The following is a 27,480-nucleotide window of genomic DNA, read 5'->3' as shown; positions in this document are numbered from 1 at the left end:
CCGGCAGGGCAGCCGGGGCTGAGACGCCCTCCAGGAGGTGGACACAGGTGGCCTCGCTGGTCCCCCGTGGGTGGCCAGCCCACACACCCTGAGGCCCAGCGGTGGCCTCTAGGACTCCACTCCTTCCAGACTAGCCTAGTGTGGGGTCTCGCTGGTAACGCTGGGCAGGACTCCCGTGGAGGCCTCTCCAGGGGTCTGCAGCTCGGGAAGCTGCCTGCCTGAGCTGCCGGAGCTGGGCCGCAGCTGGGGCCGCTCGGCTGCTCCAGTGGCTCCTGCATCGCCCCAGCCCCAGAGTGGGCTGGGGGGCTTTGCCCAAGTCCCTCCCCTGGTTTCGGGCTCAAACCCTCACTTCTGGTCCCCGAGCCCCTCTTTTTCCGCCAAGCAGGACGGGATGGTGCAGCCACCCCTCCCCGCATTCCTTTCCCGTCATCCATCATCGCGCATCTCCTCGGGGCCCGGAGCTTGCTGGGCATGGTGGGGTCCCAGAAATGAGCCTGAAATGAGGTCCTCCCTTAAAAGCCCCAGGCCAGGATGGGGGACAGAAGGATGAACGTCAGGTGCTTCAGTGCGTGTCCCCCCACCGCCCGTCATCCATCCCCGAGGCTGCAGCGGAGGGAGGAGGGGCTGGGAGTGCAGAGGGGCAGGGTACCGACCTCGGGGCTGGGGTGGGGCTGGGGAGGGGGCGTGGGGTTGTCGGCAAAGCTTCCCGGAGGAGCAGCCTCTAGGCTGAGGCCTCAAAGGAAAGGGAGGGGTCGGGAGGGAGGCAGGAGGAAAAGAGATGTTCCAGGGTCAGCAACGGAGGTGGGTGACGGTCTAGGATGGGACCCGTAGCATGGAGTGTATGGGGGCTGGGCAGTGGGGAGAGTGGAGCTTGGAGAGCTGCCCCACCACTGATAAGGTTCCGGAAGTTTCTGGAAGGACAGAAGGGAACCTTGCCCTTGAGTCTCATGGCTTCCAGCATTTGTCAAGAACACTCAGTCCCCGCTCCTCCTTGCCCCCGGGGCCAGCCTGGTCCCATGCCTTCTGGGCAAAGCCAGCTGGCTTCCCCGACACCCAGGCTGCAATCTACAGCGCCCCCATTCCATAAAGAAGTCTCTCGAACAAGAGCCATCGGGCTGGGAGGGGTGTGGGGGGGAGGGCTGGGCACTGGGGGCCTTCCTGAAGCCACTCTGCCCACCTCGCCACCTTGGCTGGGCCTGGAGGCCGGGCTGTCCGTTGCCCTCTGGCTGGCTGCTCATCAGATCCAGGATGGGCCCAGCTGCTCGAGCCCGCCTTGCCTCCCGCTTTGAGCTACCAAGGCTGATGCCAGGACTCTGAGCTTCTCCTTGTCAGCCAGTGCAGGGAGGGGCACCCTGCCTGCTGAGGAAGTGGGGATGGCCTTGTCGATGGGTCCTGACACAGAAGGGGTGACTAACGCCAGCTTCCCCTCCTGGGTTCCCAGGGAAGGAGGATCGATTAAATCTCAACAGCAAACACTCGGAGAGGGAGGGCAGCTGGTGGCGACGGAGCTGAGTCACCAGGGCTGTCTCCAGGAGCTGGGGGCGTGCACACGGCTGGGGCGGCGGTGGCGGCGGCGGTGGGGGGGCCCTCCCCGATCTCAGCAGCCCGGCTCTAGTGGAAAGGGCCTGCCAGCGCTGCTCACTGAGGAGACTTTGGGGCAACCCTAGGAGGTCTGGTGGGGGGCAGGCCTCAGGCCACATTAGGAGGAGTTTCTCACTGCCTGAGCTACTGGAAGCAAGGAGTTCCCTATCACTGCAGGAATTCAAGCATGGTTTGATCTCCACATGATGGAGAGGGAGCCTCCACGGTATTCTGACTTCATTGATTCTCAGATGCTGGGAGTCTGAACTTTCTGTCTAGGGTTCCAGGAGTCCCGGTGCTGTGCTGGAAGAAGGCCCCGGTGGGGTGCAGATGGATGGGGTCGGGCTCTGGGGAGGCTGCCTTGCCCAGGTCCTCTTCTCCTGCGCCTCACAGGAAGTTTCCTCTGGAGGCAAGAAGCCTCGTTTCACCCTTATTCATTTGCTTGACAAATGTTATTGTGCCTCTCTTGCGTGTCAGGCACTGGCGATGCAGCAAAAGTCCTGCCCGTGGGGAGCTGACAGTCTGCAGGGGGCATGAGACGAGCATCTATCAGCCACGTAATAAACATCATAGACCATAAAGGGCTCTTTGCAGAAGAGGGTAATCAGGGCTTAGGAAAAGCCAAGGCAGGTTATGTAAGATGGGTGGGTGGTCAGAGCTGGCCACATGGATGAGCTGCCCCTTGATGGAGACAAGGAGGGGAGACATAGAAGATGCTCCGGGCAGAGGGACCAGCCAGGCCAGAGGCCGGGAGGAGAGAGAACAGTCGGTGGACTGGGGGAGCTGAGCACGCAGCTACCCCTCAGGTGCAGGGAGCAGGGACTCGCTCCAGGGCGTGCAGGGTTGGGGAGGAACCGGCACGCAGGCCTGCCTCCTGCGCAGAGGGCCTGGCCCCTCTTCACCCCGGTGGCCTGTGGATGGAGGGGGTGGCTGGCCGGGCCAGGGAGCACGCTGACAGCAGGGGCTCTGGGTCTGATCCTTTCCTGTCTTTGTGAACTTGGCCGACCGTGCCTCAGTTTCCCCTCTGTAAGACAGGACGAGAGTGCCTGTCCAGGGGCTGTGAGGAGGGTCCAGCCAAGCGCCCAGAGGAAGTCCTCAGCCTTTCGCCCCTCCTCGTCCTCAGCATCCAGTCCCACTGAGGGACAGAGGGCAGACGTGCCCCCCGGCCGGCAGCCAAGCAAGGACACTGGCAAGCCCCTCTGCCGCCCGCCCTGCTCAGGGCCCCTCCCCCCGGGCAGGCTCGTGGGTGGGGTGGGGGGCTGTGGAGTAGACGGCCCCTCCCACCCTCCCCTGGGGAAAGCAGGGCTGTCTCCCTGGGGACCTCTGCCTGTGCGGAGAGGCCTTGCCAGCCCTGACTGGGGTGGGCACCACGGGCTCTGGGAGGATACCAAGAGCCCTGCCCCGGGGCGCCCTCGCCTCTTTATAGTTTACAAGTTTCTCTCATGACCGTGGTCTACTGCAGCCTCAGGGTCTGGGGGCCCCGGGTCCCAACCTCTCCCTTGTCCTCGGAGTCTTCCTCAGCTGGTGCCCTTCCCCCTCTCTGGTTCCTTCCTGCGGGGTTTCTCTCCCTTTGCTGGTCCCTGACTGAGGCTGGGGGCACTCAGGGGCTCAGGGTCCCCTCCCGTCCCCTCACGGGGTTCTCAGGGCCACAAGGCCATCTGTGGTTCCGAATCACTGTGTCCCAGGCCAGGGTGGCCATCGACCTCCTTGAGCCCCTGCAGGCTCCTGTAGGTGACACCCAGCATGTCCCCCCACCCTGGGGATCCCTCCCCACAGCCTGCCACCGCCCCCCCCCCCCCCCCCCCCCGTGCCTGAGGACCTCCAGGTTCACGCCCCAGCTCTACCCTGGAGCGCAGCGCAGCTGGGCACCGCGGCCTGCGGTGTGAACACACCACCTGGCGGCAGCCCCCTTGCACCGTCTCCAGCCCTTCCTTCAGCCCTTCTTTGGGGCCTCTGCTCCCTCTGGCTGGTGGCTCCCCTGGTGGCTCCTGGTCACCCTTCAGCTGGGACGTGGCTTCTGCCAGGACACCCCGTCTGTGCCACCCCTGCCCCAGCTGTGTTAGCGTTGTCTCTTCCTTGTTAGTCGGGGGGCGTATTATTGTTACCACCGGGTGAAGGCGGGGCCGCGACGGTGTCCAAGCCCCTCCTGGCTGCCCCCTACCCCGATGCGGCCCCTGGCCTGGCTGGCCTGGCGCTGACATGCCTCCTGCAGGGCTGTAATGGGCACCTTGACCCCATAATCGTTTTCTGATACCGTCGTGCTCCCGTCACCGGCAGTTAAGTCACAACTTGGCACGAGACTGGGAGCGCCAGGCCAGGACCAACCGGCGGGCGGGGCAGGAATCCCCGCAGGGACACGAGATGCGCCTATTTTTAGCCTGGAGAAGAAAACTAAACCCCAACACACACAACACGCAGCACAAATATTTGTTCTTATTCTTAAAAGGGCTCGGGCGGCGGGTTTGGGGCCTGCAGCACACGCTGGGCTGAGGCGCGCTGGCTCAGGGGAAGGCTGGCCTGTCCCCGCACGCCCCAGCCAGCGCGCCCTCCTGCGGCCCCCGCCCTGTGCCCCGGAGCCTCCCAGGTCCCCACCCACCAGCGCTGTCCCCAGGCACCGGGCCCCTCTCCCCTCAGCGGCCACGGAAACCCTGGCCTCCCGCGAAGTCTCCCCCCGCTCCGGATGCCCAGTCGCCCTCAGACCAGCCTCCGTCAGCCGTGGGGAGTGGCAGACGTGCCCCATTTGGGGTTGCCGCTCCGGCTGCCCCTGTTGGCTACTGCTCTGCATCCCGGGCGTGAGGAAGACACCCCAAGGTGCTCCCACCCCAGGGAATGCTTTCGCTGCAGTGAGTGAGGATGCAGCCCGGGCTCCCCTTCCCTGGGTGCCCAGGAGGAGGCCGGGCACTCTCTCCTACGGCTGCTCTAACCAACCTCCGCAGCTGGGCGGCTCTACTTCTGAGGCCAGAAGTCCGAAGTCGAGGTATGGGCAGGGCCACCTCCCTGGGAGGTGCTCGGGGAGAATTCTTCCAGCTCCTGGTGGCTGCCGGCATCCTTGGCTTGTGGCCGTGTCACGCCAGCCTTCAAGGCCAGCATCTTCCCGCCTCTCTCTGCCCCGTCTTCACGTGGCTGCGCCCCTCTATGTGTTGGAGCCCCTCTGCTCCCTCTCAGGACCCCTTTGGCTGCGTTTAGGGCCCACGGATAATCCGGGATAATCTCCCACCTCAAGATTCTGACTTTAATCACATGTACCATGTAAGGAAACACGTACAAGCACGGCATTAGGACCTGGATGTCTCTGAGGCCACTCTTCAGCCCTCTACAGACAGCCTGGGCTGGTGGACTCCCCAGACCCCGCCCACCAGAGGCAGCTCCTTCTAAGAAGAGTGCAGGGTTGGTGGGGGAGTCCACAAGTCAGAGGGCGGCTGTTACTGCCCGAATTGGGGTTTGCGGGAGAAACGCAGAGCTCCTGGCTGCATCCCAGCCCGCGGGGCCTGGCTGCTGGCTGGGCTGTGAGGGCCACTCTGGGGTGGAGTGTGGGCCCGGGTTGGCTTTGGCTCACACTTGCGGGCTGTGTGCTCGCGAAGAAGCATGTGCCCCAGGCTGGTCGGCGTCACCACGGTCCACGCCTCCGAGGGCTCTCCCTCGCGAGGTCCTTACCAGCAGGAGCGTGCTGGTGAGGACTGAACATCCAGTGAACAGTGGCTACTAACACTCTCCCGACTCTGCGCTGTCCCCACCCAGCCCCTCCTGCCCAGGACCTTCTGGTTTCCCTCAACTTGGCCGGGGTCTGCCCGTGACCCCTGGTATCCCTCCTGCCCCCTGATCTGCCAGTGGGGCGGATGAGGTGCCTTCTGCCTGGAACAGTCCCCAGAACACCTCCGTGTGGCTGTCCTCCCGCTTTGGGTCTCAGCTTGGTGGTCACCAGCTCAGACAGACCCTCCCGGGCTCCATACTGCAGAGGCCACGTCGCTGTCTGCCCCGTCCCCGGAGCTGGCTCTCCCTGAGCTTGTCCCCCAGACTTCCGGTTGATTCCACTGGCATGTACAACCATTGCTGGCTTGTCACCAGCGAGGCCCAGTGACAGGGCCCAGGGCATAGCAGGAATACAACAATGTTTTGTTGACCCAATCAATGGGTGGAGGTTTTCCAGACATTGGTTCAATGAGAAAATGCCGTAAATACCAGAAAACAACAATACATAAAAACAAAACCAAACTGCTTAGCGATGCTAAGCAGACCCGTCTCGCAGCCCGAGCAACAGAGTAGCTCCCACCCCAGGCCCGAGGTCCTGGCTGGGTTCAAGCTTCCTACAGGATTAGGAGCTCACGGGGAGCTTGTGCCCAGTGAGCGCCATCTACTCTATGCCAGGGCCGCCCAGTGAACAGAGGGCTGAGTGCCAGGCCCAGGGACACTCCCAGCTGGAGGAACCACGCTGGGGCCCTAAGCCCATTCTCAGAGCTCAAGAGATCTTTCCAGAGAAGAACGAGAGGCTGGACTTCTTTCCACCGTGTCCTGGAGGCGCGCACACCGTGGGGCTCCGTGACGACTCTTGAACCGAATCAAACAGAAGGCTGAGAGGAGGCCCTGCCATCCCCGTGCACACAGCCAGGCAGAGCTCCGAGGGGCATTCTCGGTGGTTTAAATCCCAAACCCTCTTCCCCCTCACAGCCAGTGTATGTGCAGGGAGAGGGGCTTGGGGCCTGAATCACTGGCGTGGCCGACCTCGGGGGCGGGCACAGAACCAGCAGTCCTTTCCTGCTCAGACCTTGTTTCCAGATGGGGGCAGCGAGGGGCAGGGGACACTGGGGCGTGTTCCCTGTGGCCCTGGGCTCAGAGCAGGGGTCCAGGCTCTGCTCGGGGCAAGGCTCTGGGCCCTGCGCCCTGCCCCTGCAGAACAGCTCGACCGCGACCGCTTTTACAAGCTGGGGTCCCACCGAAGGCTTAGTTTAACAAAAGGTCTCTGCTACTAAAGATGTTTGACAACCACGAAGGAAGTCCTGCCCCGCAGTTTCACGGAAGGTGCGCAAGGCTTGGAGAGGGACGCCATCTGCCCTGGGCCAGAGAGGCCGCGCTGGTCCCCCGGCCCCCGCCTGCCAACCCAGGGGTTCCCCCCAGACAAAGGCTCCCTGAAACTGGGCTCTCAGCTTCTGCAAACTGGGGGTGGCCTGGGACAGAGCAGCTCAGCACCGGTCCCATCACCCCCGACTCAGCCGGGGACCCAAAGTCCCGGCAGAAAGCCCAAGTCGAGGTTCTGTGCTCGAATGTCCCTGAGTGAAACTGTCACATCAAAGACAAGTTCCAGAAATGCTTTGAGAGCTTTTAGGCATGCTAATTAGCCACGGAGGTCGTGGGTCAGAGCAGGTGGTACAAGGACGCCTTGTTACCGGGTATGGGCTGGCTTACCTAGGGTTACGGCGGGAGACCCGCCTGCCATTTCCCGGGAGGTCCGGCTGCTGTCCACTGCTGCCTGTCGCCCCATGGAGAGGGGAGGTCCAGACAGAGCCGGGTCCCCTGTGCCCCATGGACAGGCGGGGCCGCAGTGCTGATTGATCCCATGAGGCGACAGTGCAGCCCACCTGCCCATACCACCACGACCCTAGGCCTCCTGGTTGGAAGTGAGAAAGGCTTGGTCCTGCCGGATGGAGCTGCCCAGCAAAGAAACCAGACAAGGACCCAGGGCCCAGAGGGAAGCGCCTGGTGGGAAGCAGGGCTGTGGGACTCAGAGGACCACCCCCAGCTTCCTAAGGCCAAGTTCAACTTTCCAGATCTGGCTGGCGGAGATGGGGCAGGGACTTCCGGAGCCCAGGGTGAGGGCAGGAAAGCCCAGGTGGGCATGTTGGTGCCCGCAGCATGCAAGCAGAGCTCTGGGAGGCCAGCAAGGGCTGGGTCCAGAGTATGCATGGCTTCACTGCCGAGCCTGGACAGCTCCAAAAGCGCGGTCACCCCCTGGCATGGCCTGGTGACGCCTGGGGTCAGATCCGATGGGCGCTCTCAGGCCCCTGGCCCCGGGCTCTCAGTGCGTCTGCCACTACTGGCTGTCAGCTCTGTCAGGAAGGTCTCTCCTCCGTGGGTGCATAGCCGGCACCTGCCCCAGACCTCCCAAAGGTAGCGAGTGGAAGAATGCACTATGGGGTGGGTGAACAGAAGGACCAGTGAATGAATGAATGAAGGAGAACGTGAGGCATCCATGGGGCAAGGAATGAATGAACATGTGAACAGAAGCACTGCCCGCAGAGCAGCCCCCGAGCGGGGCAGAGGAGCCCCACGCCACGCCCAAGTAGTACCGTGCTGGGGGCCAGAGAGGGGTTGGCCCAGGCCCCCGTCCTCAGCGCCTCGGTGGCTGCTAGGTCTTTGAATGCCCCAGTGGTTCCCCGGGGTCCCACAGGACATGAACGTGGCCGGAGTGGCCCGTTCTCCAAGCCACAGTACCTCAGGCCCCCCCTTCCCCGGTGCCGCTGCTCCCCCGGCCCCGTCGGCTTCTTTTCCTTTCCCGAGGTGACCCTCCAATCCTCTCTGCTGGGTGAACTCCTGTGCATCCTTTAAGAGCAGTTCACAAGTCACCTCCTCCAGGAAGCCCCAGGTGCTACACAGACAAGGGCAGGAGCAGGGGCTCCAGGGGCCCAGCCACAGCCAACTCATCCCAGTGGCTGTGAGGGACTATGCTGCCCTCCTGTCGGCACCCAAGGGCTCACGCCGCAATGGGCCCGGAGCAGAGTCGAGGGGAGAGAGACTCCCGCACGCAGTGCTCCGCGGGGCAGGCGGGGTGAGGGGCCTGGCGGAGGGCGAGCGAGGCCTGCGACAGTGCCTGCTGGTGGCTGCGGTTGGGACGGCATCGGCAGAACGGGAAGCAGTCTGGTGTCCGCGGCCTGGCGCTCTTCCCCCTGAGCCGTGAACATTCTCTGACCCTTCTGGGTGTCCAGTAGGGCAGGGGAGGGGGTGTGGGGCGACTCACAGGCCGGACCCCACCCCTGTTCCATACCCATCAGGGCTGGTAGGGCCCAGGAAGCGGCCCTGTTGTCCCGGGCTGGGGAACGTCCCTGGCTCCCCTCTGTGAGGCAGTCACGGCCGCATCACAGCCACAACCCCACTCCTGTGAGCTGCCTGGGCTCCCGCCTTTTACCGGGGATGCCTTGGAGCTTGGAGGGGCCCGAGAGCCAGCGCCGGTGGGCCTCAGCACAGAAGCTCCCCTCTGGGCCCTCAGCATCCTCGCCTGTGATAATCCCACGCCCTGGGAAGACGCCCCAGACCCTCTGCTTGGACCCAGGAGGGGCACCCCTGGGGTTTTCACCGGTTGCCCCACCCTTGGGGTAATTGAGAAAGCGGCTTCCTTTTAATTAAAGCTCTGGGAAGGGCCTGAGCTCCCCAGGAAAGGAAAAGTGGAGATGCAGAATAATTAGCCAGACAAAAGGCAAATCCTCTTAGCATCTCCCTGGGCGAGCGCAGGTTAATTGGTTGACGCTCATGCGGCCGCCCGGCCAGACACCCGGCTTTCCCCAGCCTCCCGCTGCTCGCTGACCCCGAGGCCACACCTGCCCCGCGGTCCAGCGTGGGAACCCAGCGGGGACTCCAGTTGCCCTCTGATCCTCCCTGCCCCACCAGGCCTCTGCTCAGCCTCCGGCCCCTCCCTCGTTCCCCCCCCCTTCCCCCCCCAGAGCCTGGCTGAGCCTTCGGAGCAGCCCTGGCTGGTCTCCCTGGAGCTCCTGCCCCCTGGGCAAGCGCCCCCACCCTGCCCCAAAGGCACGCTTTCCTGCGGCCACGTTCCAGCCACAGCACCCCTCTGAACCTTTGCCCAGGACCCACCCCTCTGCCTGGGAAGCCTACACCGCCTCCCCCCCAACCCCCGGACCCCCGACCCCGGGATGGCTTCTCCTGCAGGGGCAGGGCTGGCTTAGCCTCTCCTGAGACCAGCCTCTAGGCGGGGAGCCACCGTGTGGCCCTCACAGCAGGTAGCGTCGCTGGCTCTAAAGCCCGGCTCTCCAGCTGGGCCCTGGCTAAACTGTCCCCAGGCAGGGCTGGAGTTCTCCCCAGGGACTCAGGGCCAGCGCAGGCCCGGCACACAGTAGGCACGTAAGGATGGCCAGGTGCCTGGCAAAGGTTGATGCGGGTCGGAATAAGGAGGGAGCTGGCTTGGAGAAACTGGGAAGTTATCAGTGGACAAGAAGGAAGGAAGGGGAGAGGATGGGAGGGAGAGAAGGAGGGAGGGAGGGAAATAGAGAGAAGAGGCGGGAAGCAGGGGGCGTCGGAGCCTGAGGACCTGACCAGGGCACCTTGAGGACTGGCCAAGGCCCACCGGGAGGCCCATTCCATTTCCACCTTCGTTAAAAATCATCCTGAAATGGCCATTTTCCTGTCCTGCTATGGTGAGGCCTTTCGCTGGTTGTGGCCTCTGGTTGGATTGCAGAGCCGCACGCACCTTTGTCATCGTCCACAACCACGGAGGGAGCCAAAGCGCCGGGCCTGCCTCTGGTTCAGGCGGCGAGGCCACCGAGGCGGGGGTAGGGGGGCGGGGGGCGGGGGGGGGGGATGCCGGGGCCGAGGGTCAGGAGCTGAGCCTTGGAAGAGCAGGGGCTGCAGCGGGAGGGGTGCGTCCCCGTCCTTCGGGCTTGGGGGGTGAGTGTGGGGTGCAGAGAGGGGTGGGCCTGGCCTGAGGTCACGGCAGGGCTCCTCGGGGCCGCCCCGGGGCCCCTGCCTGCTGCCCGCACCCGGTGGACGGTGACTCAGCCCCACGGCTCGGTCTGAGGCCGCGGGCCACGGCGGGGTTTCCAGTTGTGCAGAAAGGCAGACAGCTGTTTATTTTCCTTGCAGTGAAGGGGGGCGGCGGGGGCGGCGGGAGCTGGCCCTGCCTGTTCTCACACTGGCGCAGGCTCCCCAGGAGCCCCCGCGAGGAAGGCGGCCCCGGGGACAGGCCGCCGGGGGTAGTGGGGCTGGGGGCCTCCCCCCGCACTGCCGGGGCAGCCGGCCAAAGCCAATTCCACAGGCCAGTTCCTGGGGAGGGATGCTGGGGTTTCCGAGGTCGGGAAGAAACTGGCAAAACTCGATTCATGATGTCACCCGCCCAGCCCCAGCCCTGGCCCAGGCCCCGGCCCGGCCGCCGCCTTTTGAAGACGAGGGGCACCCCGGGGTCTGCGCAGAGCCGCTGTGGTGGGGTGCCCGGGGAGGGCTCAGGTGCCTATCCCAGAGCGTCCCCGGCCCGCCCCTGCCCCTCGACGCCCAGATCCTGACCGCTGGAGCCGCCAACCTGGGGAGCCCCTGGGAGGTGGGGCCCGAGTCCCCCGTCCCCGGGCCCGGCCTCAGTGGCATCGAGTGGGTGTTTCCCGAACAAAGAGAACATCCTTCCAAGAGGCAGTGATTCACCCATCCTGGGAGGCCCTCCCAAGGACGGCTGACCCTCCTCCCGGCAGGCCAGGAGCTCGGGCCCCAGGGGACACAGGGGCCCCAGGGGGGACGTAGACCCCTGCCCGGGCCAGGGCCCGAGGTGCAGGGTTAGGGGGCCGTGCGGCCTGCGGCCTGGATGCCCCTGCCCGAGCCTCCCAGGCCGAGGACCCCTCCCGGTGGGCAGAGGATGGACAAGAGCAACCATCTTCCTTCTCCTTTTCTGGGATTTCCAGTTTTCTGCCGCAAGCACTATTTTTTCTGGAACTTTTTAATGAAGTATAACCCACAGGAAAGTGGACACAGAAGTGTACAGCTCGACGAATTTTCACAAACCAAACCCTGCACGTAAGCGGCACCAGATCAGAAACAGAACGTGGCCGGTTCCCAGAGGCCCCGGAGCCCCTCCTGGCTGTGGTCCCACCCGGGCCGCCTTTTGCGCTTCCCTCCCGCTTTATCCCTCACAGGGATGGTCACACGGCCTGTCCCCTCAGCTCTCTGGATTCTGTGTCCGACTCTGTGTTTGTGAAGGAAAATGACTGTGGGAGGGGCGGGATAGCTGGATCAGGGTAATCACAACACGGAGTGTACGTTATCAAAACTTCACACTGTGTGTCTTAAATAGTACACTTTTCAGGGTAAGTGGTATCTCAGTGAAGCTGGAAACAAAAGAAGGCATCAACAGACAAAAATGGTGTTTACGAGGTTCTCCCACACTGTAGTGCGTGGTTGTAACTCATGTAATGCCCCCCCTTTTTTTAAAAATAGACTTTTTTCTTAGAGCAGTTTTGGTTTACAAAAAAACTGAGGAAAAAGGTATAGCGTTCCCATATACCCCACTCCCCACACCCCCTACACTTTCCCCTGTCGCTCACATCTGCCATTAGTGTGGTGCCTTTATTATCATTGATGAGCCAGTACTGATACATTATCATTCATAAAGTCCATAGTTTACTTCAGGGCTCACTCAGTGTTATACATTCTATAGGTCTGGACAAATGTATAATGACATGTGTCCACCATTACAGTATCATACAGAGCGTTTCCACTGCCCTAAAAATCCTCTGTGCTCCCCCTGTCCACCCCGCCTCTTCCTGCCCCCAATCCTTGGCAACCACTGGTCTTCCTGTCTCCATAGTTTTGCCTCTTCCAGAATGTCGTAGAGTTGGAATCGTACATTACGTAGCCTTTTCAGATTGGCTTCTTTAACTCCGTGATATGCATCTAAGTTTCTTGCATATATTTTCATGGCTTGATAGCTCATTTCTTCTCAGCACTGAATACTATTCCGTTGTCTGGAGGGACCACAGTTTGTTTATCCATTCACACGCTAAAGGACATCTTGGTTGCCTCCACGTTTGGGCAGTTATGAGTAAAGCTGCTGGAGACATCCAGGTGCAGGTTTTTATGTAGACACGTTTTCTACTTCTTTGGGGAAATACCAAGGAGAGTGGATGCTGGAACATATGGTAAAAGTATGTTTAGTTTTGTAAGAAACTTCCAAACTGTCTTTCAAAGTGGCTGCACCATTTTGCATCCCCACCAGCCACGCATGAGAGTTCCTGCTGCTCTACATCCTCGTCACCACTTGGTGTTGTCGGTCATCTGGATTTTGGCCCTTCTAATAGGTGTGTATTGGTATCTCATTGTTATTTTAATTTGCATTTCCCTGATTATATGTGACGATGAGCATCTTTTCATATGCTTCTTTATCGTCTTTGGTGGGGGTGTCTTTTCAGAAGTTTTGTCCATTTTTAAAATTGATCTCTTTGCTTTCTTATCATTGAGTTTTTAGAGTTCTTTGTATATTTAGGATACCAGTCCTTTATCAGATGTGTTTTGCAAATATTTTCTCCCAGGCTGTGGCTCGTCTTCTTCTCTTGACGTTGCTTCTCACAGAGCAGAAGTGTTTAATTTGAATGAAGTCCAGCTAATGGATTATCTCCTTCACGGATCACACCTTTGGTGCGACGTCTAAAACGTCATTGCCATTATCAAGATCATCTAGGTTTTCTCCTGTGTTCTTTTCTAGGAGTCTTCTAGTTTTACACTTTACGTTGAGGCCTATGATTTTGAGTTGCTTTTTGTGAAGGTTGTCAGGTCTGTGTCTAGATTCTCTTTCTGCATGTGGCTGTCCAGTTGTTCCAACATCATTTGTTGAAAGAGACTTTTCTTTGTTCCATTGCGTTGCCTGTTCTCCTCTATCGAAGGTCAGCTGACTATGTTTATGGGGGTCTATTTCTGGGCTCTCTGTTCTGTTCCGCTGATCTATGTGTCTGTTCTTTCACTGATACCGTGCTGTCTTGATTCTTGTAGCTTTGCAGGCTTGTGTACTGTGCATTACTGTAGCTTTCTGGTCAGTCTTGTGTAATACTCTTTTTAATTAAGAAAATCGGCCAATGTTATTTTTAAGAGATGCCACGGTAAAAATGGCTCTGCCTGCAGCTGGCCCGCTTTTTGGGGTGTCTGCTCTGCTCACCCCATGTTACCTGGCAGTGACTTCCAGGCCCCTGTGGGCCCCTGGGTGGCAGGTCGTGGGGGGAGGGGGACCCCCTCTTCATCTCCCCAATGTTGGTGAGTCTGGTTTTGTTTCTCAGGCTTGTGGTGAGTGTGTGTACAGGGGGGGAGTGGGGAGGGGGGAATTCCTTGATGTGGTTTGAACATTAACCATTTTATCAGCCAGACCAGGCCTTGTGGGAGCCGAGGTGGACATCTCCCACTGCTGGCTTCCTGGGGCCACTCTAGAGCGGAGTCCCCGTCAATGTCACTGCAGTCTCGGGGGGAGGGGGAGGAGGGTAGCCGCGTCCCTGTGGCACCTCGGGCAGGTCACTCCTTCTCTGAGCCTCTATTTCCTCACCTGAAAACTGGGTCCCAGCCCTGTCCAGAGAGGGAGTGAGGCCAGGTCAGTCAATGGGCAGAAAGCCCTTTGCAAACTGTAAAGTGCCGGACAGACCTGTGAATGTTGAGGTCAGCAGGAGTGAGCATGGGCCAGGCAGCCCACTGAGGTGGTGGAGATGGGCCGGGAGGAGAGCTTTCCGGGTGCTTCTGTCCTAATTCACAGGTGTCTCCCTGTCTCCTGAGGGACGAGGGATGTAACTTTCCAGGCACACAGGTGCAGGAGGTAACGGGGGTCCCTGACCTGGTTCTTCCTGTCTCCCGGCCCCAGCTTTCTCCCAGGCCGGGCCGTCGACCTGGTGAACGGCTGGCATTGAGCAGATTGAAACATCCGGAAAGCCTGGTGCTTTGTGAAAGAAATAAGACTGGAGAAGGAGGAAGGGGTGCCTCCTGACACCCCTGGAACTCGAGGCCTGGGAGTTGAGACTCTGTTCTTTGGTCAGTGGGGAACCATGGAAGGTTCCTGGGCTTGGAGGGAATAGCGGTTGGAGGGAGATCACCCTGGTGGGCCCTTCTCGATCTCTGTAATGTACAAGCCCCTCTCAGGACATCCGTTCCCTTGACTAAGAGACAACCCGTCCGAGGCTGGAGCGAGGCTTCACCAAGCCAGGGACACGAGCCCTGGTGGGTGCCGGCTACGCGGTAGGCCGCTGCTCTCCAGCACTAGCTGTGCTCCTGGGTGGGGGCCACCGGGCTCCCCGTGACTGTGGACAGCTCCTCATGTTGCAGACCTGGAGACGAGCCCAGGCCAGCCCAGGGCGGAGCCCCCTCCCCACTCGGCGGGACAGCGCGCAGCAGGCCTGGCAGAATCATTTGTTACGTCCAGTGAGTCCACCCAGGCTCCCCAGGAGGACATTAGACACTGCCTGAGCCAGTCACAGGTGTGGGCTTACCGGCCAGCAGCTGTTCCTTCATTTTCTACCAGAAGCTGCACCTGCCACGCCTCTGAAGCCAGGCGGCCAGGCACAGCCCCTTGGTGGTCTGCTCAGACATGGGCCTCCCTCTGCCAGAGACCCGGCCTCACTTCCTGCCTTTCCTCCAGTCTCCCACCCCTACTCTCTAGCAGCCCTCTCTGACCTCAGACTCCACCTGGATCCTCGGCTCCCTTCTCTGCCAGGCTGACTCCCGCTCACCTTCTAAGACAAAGTGCCTGCTTCTCTCCTCCTCCAGGAAGCCCTCCCTGCTTCCTCTCTGGCAGGGCCCTGATGAGGGACACCCAGGGGCCCAGGAAGCCCTTCCTGAAGGTCAGGAGGACTTCCTGGAGGAGGTGATAATGGAGCAGAGGTTTAAGTCAAGAGGAGACAAAAGGGAGTTACTGACGAACGACTGTCAGGTGGGCCTAACACTGGCCACTCACATCTCTATGGAAACGGGCAGGGTAGCGTAGTGGTCAAGAAAGTGAGTTCTGGAGCCCCTGCTGTGACCGTGACCCCTCTGTGCTTTGCAAGAGGAGAGTAAGCCATGGCCGCACTGGGCTGTGGGACTGAACAGTCCATACATGGAAAGCGTGGGATCGGGGCCGGTAGCTGGGAACACGGTGCCCAGTGGTCATCGAGTCACAGAAGCCCCCAACGGGAGGTTACTGGGCTGCATGACCAGGGGCTGAGAGATGCCAGGTGCCTGTTCTGGGGAGACGCCAGGAGCAGACCCAGACAGTCCAGCCCTAGATGAAGCCTTCAAGCCCCTCCGACCCGGGCACTGCCCCAGGGGGTTGGACAGAGACCCCAGGGGAGGGACAGAGGTCACCAGCATCCCATGGAGCAAGCAGGACGAGGGACTGTCCAGGCCCAGGGAGGGGCAGAGGGGCCAGCTAATGGCAGAGTGGGAAGTGGGGCTGGGCCCCTGGGCAGGCCAAAGTTGGGGAACAAATAATTTTATCGTCCAAACAAGGACACATTTTGAAAGGATGGGGGACACTAAAAATCATTTCAATTATCAGTTGTTTGAACAAACAAAATCGTTTTATGGTAATGATGGTTCTATAAAACAGTTATATTCAAAAACAATTTTTTTAACAATTACTTCTGAAATAATTTAAATAAATTGTATCAGTGTACGTTAAGGCTTCTTAAAAAAATAAGCCTGTCCCAAATATTATGAACATTAAAAAAATAACACATGTAGAATGTCGATTCTTGGTCACACTCACATCTTTGAGCCCCATCTATTTGTTCCTGGAATTTCTCTCCACAGTGCATTTTAAAAAACATGGTCTTATTATTTTTAAGGTTTATTTCCATCAGTTCCAATAATCTTCAAAGCTGCTTATGATGTGAATGTATTGGTACCTTTGCTCAATGCTTCTCTGCAGGTCACAATGTTTTAGTTGAGAAGATTCTCTGTCTACGGGGCTGGGGGACCTGGTAAGCTCAGAAGAAATTCTATAAACAAAGGAAGTTCTAAATTCTAATATTTTGTGTAAACATTTCGACCCAAACATTCTCACAGACACTGCCTTTTGGCCTCCATTCAGGGTGCAAATATCCAAGAGCTAAAGACAAACCGTAAGAGACACATCTTGTCAAATAAGTTGTCTACCACTTATGATTCTTTTTAATGATTCTTCAAATTTAGATGCTGCAAAACTGTGGCCCATTTCAATCCAGACTATAAATGTACCCAATTAGGGAGATCGGGATTGACACGTATACACTAATATGTATAAAGTAGATTACCAATAAGAACCTGCCGTATAAAAAATAAATAAATAAAATTGAATGTAAAAAAAATGTACCCAATTAACAATAAGAACCCCATCCCCAGATGCTTCTCACACGTCAGGCTGTGCCAACGGGCAACTGTACAATTACAGAATGAAGCCTCGTCACCTATTGCTTTCCCACCGGCGAATGGGATCGACTCCTCCCTTGGGGATGAATTTTAATGTCTTCTGGTTTGCAGGCTGCATTTTGAATCTTTGCAATTCTGTAAAGGCTTTGAACGCTGAAGCTTTTGGTGCTCTATTTGTTGAAATACTTGACCGAGAATTTCTGGTGAATTGCAAGTGAAATTTAGAAATCTCACTCCCCAAACACTTGTGAGCATCGTAGGTCTCTTGGGCTGAGTCATGAAGCACGGCTCCAGCGGCTCTGGGGCTGAAGGGCGACAGGGGGCAGCGGGTGGCATGTGCCCTGAGGGCTGGGGCACTTTCTATGCAACGCCGCCGTGTCCTCGAAGAACCTCGGCTGTTCAGCCCTGGCCGGGGCACATGTGAAAACACATATAAAGGCTGATCACCACAGCTCCTGATTTTTTTTTTTTTTTTTTTGCGGTATGCGGGCCTCTCACTGCTGTGGCCTCTCCCGCTGAGGAGCACAGGCTCCGGACGCGCAGGCTCAGCGGCCATGGCTCACGGGCCCAGCCGCTCCACAGCATGTGGGATCTTCCCGGACCGGGGCAGGAACATTTTCCCCTGCATCGGCAGGGGGACTCTCAACCACTGCGCCACCAGGGAAGCCCGGAACATTGCTTTTAACACCAGAATCTGTATCGCTGGACAAATCGTTTTGCAAAACCAAATCATTTTGTCTTCGCGCTGAACTTCTAGCTGAGTTTACGAGCATGTTCACAATCGTGTCACCCCAGTCACCTCGTCAGAAGTGACCTCTGAAAGCTTTACCTTGATTGCATAAATGGGGTGGAAACGTCTGCTGTTGGACCGGCTGACCCGTGTGCCACTGCCGGCGAATAGGAGGGTCAGCCCCCCAGGCGTCCTGAGTCAGGGTGCTGCAGCCCCTACCCCAGGACTCCCGCCAGCGACCCCTGTCCCGGAAGCACAAGCCGCTGCTGCCCAGGGCCCCGTGCCCTGTCTGGGCTGGTCGGCTCTGGGGGACCAGAGGCTGAGAGGTGGGCCTCGTGAAGACCCCTGGGCTTCTTTCCCTGACTCAGAGCCACCCCCAGTCAGGAGCACGGGGCTGGGATTTAGAGAGCACTGGGGAAACTGAGGCTCAGAGCCAGAGAGAGAGCCTGGGGTCTGGCCGCACCTGTCTCCTGGGGTGACGGCAAGGACACGGCCAGGATCGCTGCCCGTGAGGACGGGGGCCAGCAGGGCTCTGCCAGGAAGCAGTGGCTCCCTGGGGATGTCCCGTCTCCTAAGCCACTTCGCCCACAGCCTGGCCTGTCACCGTCGTGGCTCCACACCCACGGCTCTGTGCTCTGGGTGGTGTTTCCTGCGCCCGTTTGTGGTCCAGCTTTCATGCCCCTCGGGGTTCCACACACCACACTTTGGGACTCACTGGGCAATACCCACGTTCATCACTGCTGCGGCGAGAGCACCTGGGAGAGCCGGAGGCCTGGCCCAGCAGAGAGAGCGGGGTCCACGGGGTAGCTTCTCACCCGTGGAGGGTCACTGCTTCCCCGTTGGGCTTCCAGCTGTTCCCTTCCCCCTGCCTCAGTGTCCCCACTTGTACAATGAGGCCACTGACCCTTCATGCCGTCGAGAGCTGCTTCCCTGGGGCCTTGGAAGGGACAGGGTCCTGGAACGGTCTGCTGAGCCCAGGGGCTGCTCACACCACCTCAGAGCCCGCGGAGCCCCAGTCCTTTTCCCTGCAGCCCCTGGGTCACAGCTGCCCAGGGCCAGGCCTGGACGGGGAGGCCGTGGAGCGGGTGGGAGAACCTGCCCCCACGTTGCTTAGAGAGGCTGCTCCCAGCACAGGCAGCTGGGCCAATAGGCAGAAGGCTCCCCAGAGGGCCTCTCTAGGGAGGCTGCTTTGAGTGACTGAGGGTCACTGTGTCCAGGTCTTGGGGCCCCGGGTCAGCCCTTCCCCGCTCTGGGCCTCAGTCTCTCCATCCAGAAACATCGACATGGCCACACGGGTACAGTGACGAGGTTTCCAGGTGCCCAGGTTCCAGGGTGTGGCTGAGGATGTGGAGAGGTCTGTGCCCATTTCACAGATTGGGAAACCGTGGTCAAGAGAGCAAGGGAGGGCCCTGGGGCTGGAGCAGGCCTGGAGGCCCTCGGGGGTCCCAAGCTCCCCCACTGGAACAGGCACCCACTGCCCACACCCATCAGCTACGTGGTGGGTGCTGGGGACACAGCCATGAGCAACACAGACCACCGAGCAGGTGCCCCCTGGACCCACCACTGCATCGCAGCCACGGGAAGGAACCACGGAGGCAGGAACTCTCTGAGGAGCTGTGCTCGGGGGCCCGCAGGGTAGATGAGGCTGGAGGGACGGGTGGCTGTTCTGGCACAAGGGGACCGTGTGAAGGTTGTGAGCATTGCCTGCTGGCAGAGGCTGAGGGCTGAGGGGCCTAAGAGGAAGCCAGGGAGGAAACAAGGAGTGGGGCTGGCTGCGGCCCCCAGGAGGGGGAGGGGGGTGGCTGCGGCCCCCAGGAGGGGGAGGGCGGTGGCTGCGGCCCCCAGGACAGGGCGGGCGGTGGCTGCGACCGGCTGGTGGGGTGTGAGCCGGGAGCGCCCACTTCGGGATATCTCTGGAAGGTAGAGCCGATAGGATATGCTGACGGATGGACTGCAGGGTGAGAGAAAGGGGTGGCAGGGAGGTCCGAGGATTTGGTCTGAGCCTTGGAAGGAAGGAGGGCTGGGCTCAGAGCCGGGGGTGGAGGAGCTCAGGGATGACGGCCTCACTGGAGAAACAAATGAGGTCTTGGGCTGACGGGCGGACTCGGGTCTGATGGGACCGCGAGGGAGGGCGTGCAGGATGCAACCCTCGGGGGCTGCAGCCGTCTCCCGTTTCCTCTCTGGCAGCCTGACCACTGCACGGGTCCCAGCGCCTCTCCTCTGCTCCTGTGTGCCCGTGCCCCGCACGCTCATACCGCCTGCTGGGCACAGAGAGCCCTAAGGGCCGGCGAGGCACGACTGGGGTCCCGAGACTCAGCCCTGATTTTTGCAGAGCTTAGGCCGGGGGGCGGGAGGGCGCGCTTGCCGCAGGGGAACACCCACCACGGCCCTGCCGGCCCCTGTCTGGGGTGGGAGGTCCTCACCCCGTTCTGCCAGGTGGGGAATCAGCTGGGAGCGGCAGTCACGCGCCCCGGGCCTCAGGGCCAGCGCTGGGATTTGGACGGCGGGCGTCGGAGGCCAAAGCTGCTGCTTTTCCAGGGCTCGCGCCCGCCTCTGGGACCTGTGGGAATTTTCTCTCCGGAGAGTCCTGAAAGGCCGGAGGGGACGGGGTGCCGAGTCCAGCTGATGGAGGCGAAAGGGCCACATGCTTTTTGTGGTTGAATTATCCAAACACTGAATCCCTCTATCCGCCCGGGCGGCTGTGAACCCGCTGGCTTTGTCCAGCCTGAGAACAGCGGGGCGCGCGGGGCCAGACAAAGGCGGGCGCTGATGCGGCCTTTTCCATGGTCCGGCAGAGAAAGAAAGGCCTGCTGGACAAAGCCCGGCAGAGCCGACGGGGCGGGGGCGGGGGTCAGGCTTTAGTCACGGTGGGGCTGGCGGGAGGGGCGAGGGGCGCCCGCCAGAGCTTCCCAGCAGCAGGCCCCGCTGAGAGTGGTCAGGATGAGAAGGTCGCGGCAGGAGCCGGCCTGCCAGCGGCCCCCTGCATCCCGGGGATGGGAGGCCCACCCCAGACGAGGCCTGACAGGGACACCAGGAGACCCCCCGCCCCCAGGGCGCCACTGCCATCAGCGCCCCCCCAGTCCGGGCCCAGGGCCTGGCCGTGCATCCTGGACAGACTAGGGCTGGTCTCACCACACCTGGCTGGGCAAGGCCCCCCCAGCTCCACAGCCAGCAGCCCCTCAGAGGAGGCCAGCCAGCGATGGGCCCAAACTGACTTCTGAGAGAGAGGTTGGGGCGGTGGGGCAGGGTGGGCGGCAGCGACAGTCCTCAGGGCTGCCACCTTTAGGAGCCAGGCACACGGAGCTGGGCTGGGGACTCCCTTCTCCTCACCCTTCTGCTCTCTGGGACCCAGCTCTGCTCCAGGTATGGGTGTCCGAGGAGTGACCACAGGCTGAACGCCAGGCCTGCAGGGCTTAGAGGGGGGCCTGAGCCGCAGGGAAGGGCAGGGGAGACGGGGTGCCCCAAAGAAGAGGAGACCCCAGCGGGAAGCATGGGCAGAGCCAGGCCCCGCTCCGGCCCCTCTGGCCTCGGCCCCCCGGGGCCTGTCTGAGGATCCAAGGCCGCGCCCCGGGCCCACAGCGAGCAGCCAGGCCCCACGTCTGTGCCCAAGGCCCCGACGGACGGCAGGAAGCAGCGGGGCAGGGACGGTGCTTCCCCTCAGGCTGGGGAAGGAGGGACAACAGGGACAGAGGGAGGAGGGGGTTCTGGAAGGTGCGGTCGCGTGGGCCCCAGGCGGGGCGGGGGAGCCCCGCAAGCACTGAGGTCTCAGCAAGGAGCGCACGGGGTGACAGGCTCATCCTGCATTTTCCAGCTCCCTCGAGGCCGCCTTGCGAGGCAGCGGGAACGGGGAGGCCCGGCCCTAACCAGGGCGGGCAGTGGGAGGCCCCTGCGGGCCGTTCAGGACCGCGTGGAGTCGAGGTGAGGGATGGCAGTGGTGGCGGGCAGCCAGGGTCCCCTGGGCGAGCAGGGGGGACAGTGGTGCCTGGGGCCAGCAGGGGGATGTCCTGCTCTAGGGGCGTCCGGACGCCAGGAGAGCAAGCCCTGGAAACACGGGCCTGACCTGCCAGGCCTGGGACAGCGTCTCCGCACACCATGGTTACATCGTTTAGTCCTCAGGACGGCCCGGAGGCTGCTATCTCGTTCACAGCCATGGAAGCCGAGGCTGGGGGACCCTGAGTGCCAGGCCCAGCCTGAGGACCTCGGGGGCCTCTCCTCACCGTGCCTGGCGGCTGCCTTGACGAACCCAGCCCCCAGCCGACCTCAAGACCCTCGTGTGCTCCCGCGGGAGTGCCTGCACGGTGCCCGCGGGTGAGTCAGGCTCACCCCAACGCTGAGCCCACCTGGGGCCCCGGGGGCACCGCCGGGAAGACACGCGGGCCTGGCCAGGGTCGCCGTCACCCTCTCTCAGGCAGAGCAGGGCCCCTAAGCCAGGAGGTGGAGCCCCGAGCCTCACCCCAGCCCGCAATGCCCTCTGAGGCCCGTCCCAACTCCCATCTGGGTCCCACCAGCTCTGCCCTCGGCCAAGAGCGTGTGACGTCCGTAGCAGGAGGAGAAACAGCCGCAGGGGCCCGGCCTGCTGCCGAGGGGCCTGGCTTCCCCCCAGCTGGGAGGGCGCATTTCTGGTGAGGAAACAATGCAGCTGATCCATCCCCCATCAGGTGGTGCCCGGGGAGGCTGCCCCGGCCGCCACCAGGCCCTGGCCGCCAGGCTCCGGCCACGACCTTCCGCCAGGATGTGACTAAAGGCCTGACCGAGGTCTGCGGGCTGCGGGGAGGGCAGCAGCAGTGCCCAGCGGGCACTCAGAGGGTCGGGAGTGGCTGTGTGTGTGTGTGTGTGCGCTTGCGTGCGTGTGTGCACGTGTGTGTGCATGTATGTGTGTGGCTCTGCCCTCAGGTCCTGGCACCAGGAGACGGGGGCCCCACCGAGACCCTGGCGGCCCACATCAGACCGCCCGGGGCTCAGGTCCCTGCTTCTGCAGTTTCTGCCTCGTCCGGCAACTGACCCTCCCGTCTGAGCCTCCACTTTCCCAGCTGGAACGTGACAGTGATGATTCTCACTCCACAGGCCTGTTGTGAACGGCAGGAAAAGAGGTCACTTCTCCAAGCCCCCTAGAGTAGCCCTTGGTCTGAAGCAGGTGCTCAGTAAGTGGTCACTTGTCCTCTGAAGAGTCCAGAGCCTTCAGGGACTTGGCCAAGGGTACCAGCGAGACCTTCTACGAGGAGGCAGCGCGGAGACCTCGGCATGCGTCATGGCCTCCTTACAGCCTCTGGATATCCCATCGGACTCAGCAAACCTTTCCCAAAGTCCTACAACAGACCAGGCTTTGGGTCCAGGCTCAAGGGCTAAGGATCCCAAGATGATCAGAACCTGGTGCTTGCTCTTGAAGTCTGACGGGGTGCCAGCACCTGCTTCACGGGGCTCGGGTGCAGTCAAGGGGGGCTTCGTGGAGGAGGGAGCATTTGAGCTAAATGTGTAGAACGTGCACACACTGGCCAGTCTGATGAAGAGAGGGAGGAGCAAGCCCGGAGAGGGACCAGCACGGGCAGAGGCCTGGGAGACAGGCTGCACGTCAAGTCTACATGTGGGATTGAGTGACGTGTAGGGAGGAAGCAGGAAGGAGGGCGGAGGTGTGTCAGGCAGGGCCAGGGGACGCACTGAGCAGGGGCACAGATCACCTGAGGCCCACGCCTGGTACCCACTCCCTCCCTTCCAGCCCCGGGCGCCCGACGAGAAGGGTTTGGTGGCAACCCCCCGGCCCAACATGGGGTGTCCGGGGGCCATCTCCGTGGGTGGCGTGGGCAGGTGTGTGGGTCCACACACGCCGGGGGCAGGCGGGCAAAGCCGTCCTGGACGAGGAGGTGGCTGGACCTGTTCTGGACTCTGTAGATGGCCGTGCGGCTCCCAGGGGGCTGGGACCGCAGTGGGCACTCAGCTGATCCTGCCGGCCCAAAGCCGCCTGGGAATGGCATTTGCGTTGTGGATAATGAGGGCGGAGGGCGCGTAAATTCCAAAAAGCTAATGTGTTTGGAGAGAGCAAGTGAGCGGCCCGGAATGCTCGGTCACTGCTGGTCATCGCTGGGCCTGGCCTTTGTTCCCCGGCCTCTGGGAGCTGGATTCCAGGGGTCAGGGGGCCTCATCACAGTCAGCAGAACTGGCCAGGTCCTGATCAGACTGCGGGTGGGGGTAACCCCCAGGCTCCCCTCCCCCACCCCCGGCCAGGCCTCCCTGTGCACGGGGAGGGCGCCCACCCCGGCCCCCCAGGTTCACGTCAGGTGTGGGTAGGCAGGGAGACCTCGAGGCAGGTGGTGGTGGCAGCGGGGACAGTCAGGGACAGAGGGGACACCGTGAAGGGTGAGCCTGAGGAACGGGGCAGCCAGGGGGCTGAGGGGCCTGGCGAGCAGGGCTGTGGACAGGCGTGGCCGTCCCTCTGCCTGACGTCGCCCTCAGCCGTGTCCCAGGGCCCTGCTCGGCCTCCTCGCAGGAGGGGGCTCCACGGGGGGTAGTTAGGAGATGTGCACCCCAAGCTGACTTCCCGCGGCAGCGCTCAGACTGCAAGACCCGGTGGGGCCTACTGCTGGCTTCCCTGGGGCTCCAGGACCCACCGAGCAGACGGGCCAGCGCAGGATCCTGGGGTGAAGAGGCTGCCCGACGGGTCCAGGAAGGTGGCAGAGGGGGAGGGTGCTTGAACCCAACCCTGAAGGAAGCCTGGGATTACAGAGCCCGGGGAAACCGAGGCAGGGTGCTCCAGGGAGGGGGGAGTAGTGTTGGGAGGGAAGCTTCCATGACACCACAGCTGGAGCTGGGGCAGGACTGAGGATCGGGTCCAGACTCCCAGTCAGGGCCTCTTGGCACTAAATCACCTTTCCAGAAATTGCTAAGCACCCCCTGCCCTGCTTGTAGCCAGGCCATTCTCTCCAGGGCGTCAATGACAGGGGCAGTGACAGCCACCTCCTGGTGGCCTCTCGGGAGGGCCTTATGCTGGGGACGTGGCCTGGGCCTCTGTTCTGGCCCCGGGCGTCCATCCTCCCCCCATCAGGAGCATCTCACTGAGGTCACCCCATCGTGCAATGAACACATGTGAGGCCATTGTGGTGCCATGGTTTTCCCAGGGTCTTCTGGGTGAAGGGCAGTCTGGCTCCAGAGCCGTGCCCTTGACCTCCATGCCCTGAGATAAGGGTAGGAGCAACCTTGTAACCTGCTAAGGTTTATGGGTTGTCTGCACTTTTCCTAAAACACGTTCTGCTCCCTCCAACACCTCCCATGGCTCCCCATTGCCCACAGAATGTGGTGGACGGGAGCCCAGTGTCAGTTTCCTCACACTCTTCCTGAACGTGGCATAGCCACGCTCTCCCTGCCGTTCCTGCCGCGAGGGCCTTGCACCGTGTCCCCCATCAGGATACCCTGCGCTCTCTCTAGGGCTTGGTCTGGGGCCAAGGCAGCCATACCCGCCACCCCACCCCCAGCCCCTGGCTCCGAGGTGCACTCGCTTGAGCCTTTGATGGCAAAGGCCGCTGAGCATCACGCTCCTCCGGGCTCGTGGAGGATGGAGGCCGTCCTTCACTTGCGTCCAGCGTCTGGCCGCAGAGACCCAGTGACCAGGCACTGGTGTGGGAGCTGCGTTTTGGGCATCCCGCCGGACCCTGCTGTAAAGTGGTGTGGGCCGGACCTCGGGCTGGACAGGTACTGGTCTCAGGAGTTCCCTCCTGACGGACACAGATGTCGTCAAACCCGAGGACACCAAAGGACCCGGTTAGCGGTCATGACGCCACGCTCCCCGTCGGCCTCAAGCGATGCCTCCAAGCTTGGAATTATGGTTCCCAAGTATGTACTTACTTGGGCTTGCATTTGAAAAGGTTACGATTTAAGTATCACCCAATAACACACACATGCCCAGCTACACCCGAAATTACAGAGCAGCTGGGCCCAGGGTCTGGCGGGTGCCCACGGCTTGGTGAGGAAGTGTCCCCAGGCTGCAGGCCACTCTGCCCAGGGAAGGGCCGGTCTGAGCAGTGCCACATACCTGGGCCGTCGCAGGGGGGCTGGGGGCGCTGCTCCCCAGGGGAAGGAGGGTTTTCAGGGCACCCCGAGGACAGAGGGAGGCTCGGGCTGGCTGCATGCACAGAATACTTCGGCCGGTCCCTGGTAGCTGAGAACAGACACCGGCTCATCGCCCCATCCTGGCGCCTGGCACAGAGCGGCGGCTCCCGAGACCTGTTAGGAGTTTGGATCTCCGACACTTGCCAGCACTGCGGCCCCGGGCAAGTTTCTTACCCTCTCTGTGCCTCACTTTATCATCTGCAAAATAGGGGTAAGGCTGCTGTAGGTAGAGAAAAGGTACGCAAAGACCGACCCCAGGGCTCACTTGAGGCAACACCAGGAGATTTCGGGGCACGACCGGCCCGGAGCGGGCAGACGGCAGCGAGCCCGGGCGTGCACCTCCCTACACAGGGCCTGGCGTGTCCCACGTGCCCAGTGGTGGTGGTGGTGTCGATTATTCTCAACAACATTATTGTTCTTGGCCACGTGAAGACCACCGCAGGAGCGAGGGAGGCATGGCAGCGTGGCTGAGGCCGGGGGCCTCTCTGCAGATTGTAAAAGTCAAGCATGCAGGGGGGAGGTGGAGGCTTTGGGGAGGAGCCCAGGGGGATGAGGCCCAGTGACTGGGACCCATGGAGGTGCCCCCCCTTCCCTCCCCTCTGACTATAGAACGGGACCAACGTGCCGCAGCTGCACAGCCAGGCCCCCGGCATGGGCACCCACACCCACACGAACCAGCCGCCTCCCGCCCAGCCTCCATTCCTGGGCCTCCCTCCCCGCCCTCGTGCCCTGGGAGTCCTTTCCCTCTCTATCCGTCTTCTGCAGGGAGCCTGGCAGGTGTCGGGCGGAGCCTGCTCTTTCCCTTAGAGCTGTGGGATTTTGGGAAAGTTGGTTAACCTCTCTGTTCCCGGGTTCTTCTCTGTTAATAATGGTAGCGCTGTCTCCCCCAGGGTGGGGTGGATGGGGCTCAGTGGACATCACAGGTGTTCAGCCTAGTGCCAAAAAACACTAGTCGGGTTGGCACTGGGGATGGTGCCTGGACCCCAGGCCAGAGCTAGGGCCCCTGACCCACCGTCCAGGCTCCCAGGGCCTCCCTGGCCACTTGGGCCAACTTGCTTAACACAAGGTACATACTGGTCAGCCTGTCGGCCGCCGGACTACAAGCTGCCCCAGTGCAGGGCTGTGGACTAGGGGTCTCCGGGACTGGTGTGTGGGTGCCCCTTACCCATCCTCAGCAGTCAGAGCAGGGTGGGCCCCTCCCGGGATCAGGAGTGGGGGCTGCGTCTGGAGGGGCGCCTGCTGGCTCCCACTGCGTGACGTTGCCTCGTGTCAGTTCCGCCTGCGGGAGCAGCCTGCCTGGGGGGCAGTGAGATACGGGCATGGGGAGAAGTCGGAGGCCAGCGGCATGGCGTTGGCAGACGTCTGACCCTGGGCTCATCATGGCAGTGAGTTGGGGTGGAGGTGAGAGTCCCCCTGAGTCCGTTTGCCCATCTTGAGCACTTCTGGACACCGTCTACCATGGACATATCCCCATACGATGTGACAGGCACCATGGAGGTCTGGCCCGGAGGTGGGAGGTGTCCACGGCACAGGCCCTGGGAGGATGGGGCTAGCCTGAACCTAGGCAGCTGGGTGATCCGGGCCCCCCACCCCAAGGGGCATGCCGGCGTGAGGCTGGGCACAGGGACACGCAAGAGACAGGCACAGAGCCAGGGCAGCGGGGAGGCCTGGGTTCAGGTCCCGGCCCAGACTCCTCGGGGCCGTGTCAACCTGCAGGCCAGTGGCCCAGCCTCCCTGGGCCTCGGTTTCCTTGTCTCTACGGGAAGGGAGCAGAGGTGCCCCGGCAGAGCCGCTGTGAGGAAGAGGCCCGGTTACCATCACTGTTCCCGCGCCTCGCCTGTCGCCGTCGCAGGGTCCCCAGGGAGTGCGGGGACAGGGCAGCGGTCTGGGAGCCGCCAGGCGGTCGAGCTCAAGCAGAGGCCTCCCTCGATTCACTGGCTTCAGCACAAGAAACCCAAACCCAAAGAGAACGCGGCACCAGCCCTCACCAGTGCCTTGGTGCCGGCAGGGGCTTCCAC

At 61.6% G+C, this 27,480-nt stretch overlaps 1 protein-coding gene across 1 annotated transcript in view; it reads left to right on the top strand.

Annotated features, from left to right (window-relative positions):
- WNT7B (Wnt family member 7B) overlaps positions 1-15,975 on the top strand; it is a 72,036-nt gene extending 56,061 nt beyond the window's left edge. The window contains exon 5 of the mRNA XM_033405246.2: positions 14,117-15,975. Within this exon, the coding sequence (XP_033261137.1) occupies positions 14,117-14,162 (46 nt within the window). The 3' untranslated portion in view covers positions 14,163-15,975. The remainder of the gene's footprint in view (positions 1-14,116) is intronic.
- Positions 15,976-27,480: the final 11,505 nt, after the last annotated feature.

Source organism: Orcinus orca, chromosome 11 (genome assembly GCF_937001465.1).
Source record: "Orcinus orca chromosome 11, mOrcOrc1.1, whole genome shotgun sequence".
In the NCBI taxonomy this organism is placed as follows: Eukaryota; Metazoa; Chordata; class Mammalia; order Artiodactyla; family Delphinidae; genus Orcinus; species Orcinus orca.
This window is presented reverse-complemented; position numbering and strand designations above follow the sequence as displayed.